At 34.0% G+C, this 2,296-nt stretch overlaps 1 protein-coding gene across 2 annotated transcripts in view; it reads right to left on the reverse strand.

The window, feature by feature from the left end:
• Positions 1-1,889, reverse strand: part of LOC111997686 (uncharacterized) — a gene marked incomplete at its 3' end in the record, with an annotated part of 2,682 nt that extends 793 nt beyond the window's left edge. Inside the window, 5 exon segments of one of the 2 annotated variants that reach the window (XM_065768815.1) lie at positions 371-476; positions 579-648; positions 760-809; positions 938-1,125; positions 1,696-1,889. In XM_065768815.1, the coding sequence (XP_065624887.1) occupies positions 371-476; positions 579-648; positions 760-809; positions 938-1,097 (386 nt within the window). 2 annotated transcript variants of the gene reach the window in all.
• Between the last annotated feature and the right edge of the window lie 407 nt (positions 1,890-2,296).

Consider the following 2,296-nt stretch of genomic DNA (forward strand, 5'->3'; position numbering starts at 1 on the left):
AAGTTTTTTTTTTTTTTTTTTGAATTCTATCTGGAAAAAAAAAAAAAAAAAAATCATTGGGCGTCATGATCCTATCCTAAATGACTAGACTAACTGGCATATGAGAACATATAATGCCCTAGTACAGACACAATAAAGGCCTCCAAATACGCATACTTATGGATGTAGACGCAAGACGAATATGGCCTCACCGGTGGCATTATGAATGAAGTCTGCTATTAGTTGGGCCTAACCTAGTTACAATTTTCTTGATCAATAAAATTTCCGTTGAAATTTTGTCAATGGTTTGGTGCTCATTGTTCCAACTAAAAAGGATTTCAGAAAAGAAAATTCAACCAGAAAGAAGTACCCAGAGAATATAGTTACATGCCTTAAAATAGTGTCAGACAATTGTTTTGACACAACTGGTGCTACCTCAGCTGGCCTGCCAGGCCTAACAATTGGAGAACAAATTGGAGGCATGTGGAAATCGATAGCTGAAATGACAAAGATTTACATATTGACATCCCATATATAAAACATATAAAGGCAAGAGAAGACGAAAAAAAGTATAAGAAAATATGCAGTTAATAGTCAACCTATGCAGCCTTCATCCGGTGAGTCCATGGAAGGAGTCATTACTTCCATTTTAATAGCAGCCAACATTGTCTGTCCAAGGAACAAGAATTTTTGAGTTATTAGATCACAAAATAAATTAAAAAACTAGGCTTACAAAGCCCAAAACGAAATGTAGAGAGAAAGTAAGAGAAAGGCACTAACAGTTGAACCAATCTTTGCCAATGCTGAACCCTCAGCAGATGCAACAGCTCCTTGATTTTGTTTTTGGAAAGAAAAAAGGATTGAGAAATTCAGTTTGAGTACAAACAATGATACAGTAAAATCCATATGAGAGGTGGAAGAATAAGATTGTGAATAAATGACACAAGCAATAACTAACCATGGGCTATAGTTGTATCTCTAGCTCTTCCAAGTGGCCTACCATCCGGCCTTATAGATTCAGTGAGATGACGCTCATAAAAACAAAGAGGGAAGAGATGTCTGAAAGCATCAACATCCACTTCTGATGACAAATCTCCTGGTGCATCTAGCAATCCCATTCTCTCTTCTCTCTCTAATTACCTAATACTAAACTCAACTTTCAAAAGGCACAAATAAACAATTAATAAATGGCAGCCTTAAAATATTTACTATATACAAACAGTTAAGATATCTTAAAAAGTGCAATACATTGTTGCATCCCAAAGCAGAATTTTGCCTTTATTTATTTATTTATTTTTTCCTAAGGAGATAATGCAATAAAAAAGCAACATTTTGGTGCTAACCAAACAAAGACTAAATCATTTTGATGCAATTAAACAAAGCATTATTAAAACTAGGGTAAAAACCTGAACATGTTTTTTCGGCCTACACTTAAATTCTAGGCAATTAAAGAAAGCATTGAGATAAGGGTAAGGCTAAATATTCGAACTTGTCCTATTTTCCTACTTTTTCTAGGCAATCAAACAAAGCATTAAGCTAATTCTACAAGATTTGTTCCTGGTAGAAACCAAAGGGAATATTAAACATAAAATTCTTTTTTTATTTTTATAAGTAAACTATTAAACATGAACTTTACATACCCTTGAATTAATTGAAAAACTTCTTTTAATAAAAACAATGGAAGGAAAGTAGTTGATCAGAAACAGCAGAAGTTACCAAAGCAAGGAAGAGGTGAGTTACTGTGGCGGCTGCAAAGGCAAAGGCAAAGGCAACAGCCACTGATAGTAGAAACGCACCATACGTATGTCTTTGGATCCACTCTTCTATTGTACCCTGTAGCTTCCTGCTTCAGACTACAGAGTTTATGAGCTAACGAAACGTACCGTTTAAGTGCCACAAGGAGACTGTGAGAGAGTTATTAAGAGGTTGTTGGTTCACTGGTATTCATAACACAATTTTCGGTTTTCATAACTCAATTCTAAAAAATAATAGGATCCATAGCAAAATACTTATTTGACTGCATAATTTTTTTATTTTCATAACTCTATTTCCAACACTCAATTCTCTACTTTTTGAGTTATGAGTTGTGGAAACTAAAAACAACTTTTGGCTATTTTTAGTTTTCAATTCTCATAACTCAATGGCATTTTTGTAATTAAACACACAAGAAAAACCCACTGTCATAACTTTAGCAGTACCTTTTGACCACCTTTTGACTTTTTTTTTTTTTCCTTTCCTCCTAGGTTGGTCTTCTCCACTCCTCTGGTTTCCTCTTTTTTTTTTTTTTTTCTTTTCTTTTTTTCCTTTCTTCTTTAGT

The sequence above is a fragment of the Quercus suber genome, unplaced genomic scaffold, assembly GCF_002906115.3.
Source record: "Quercus suber isolate HL8 unplaced genomic scaffold, Cork oak 2.0 scaffold_1000, whole genome shotgun sequence".
In the NCBI taxonomy this organism is placed as follows: Eukaryota; Viridiplantae; Streptophyta; class Magnoliopsida; order Fagales; family Fagaceae; genus Quercus; species Quercus suber.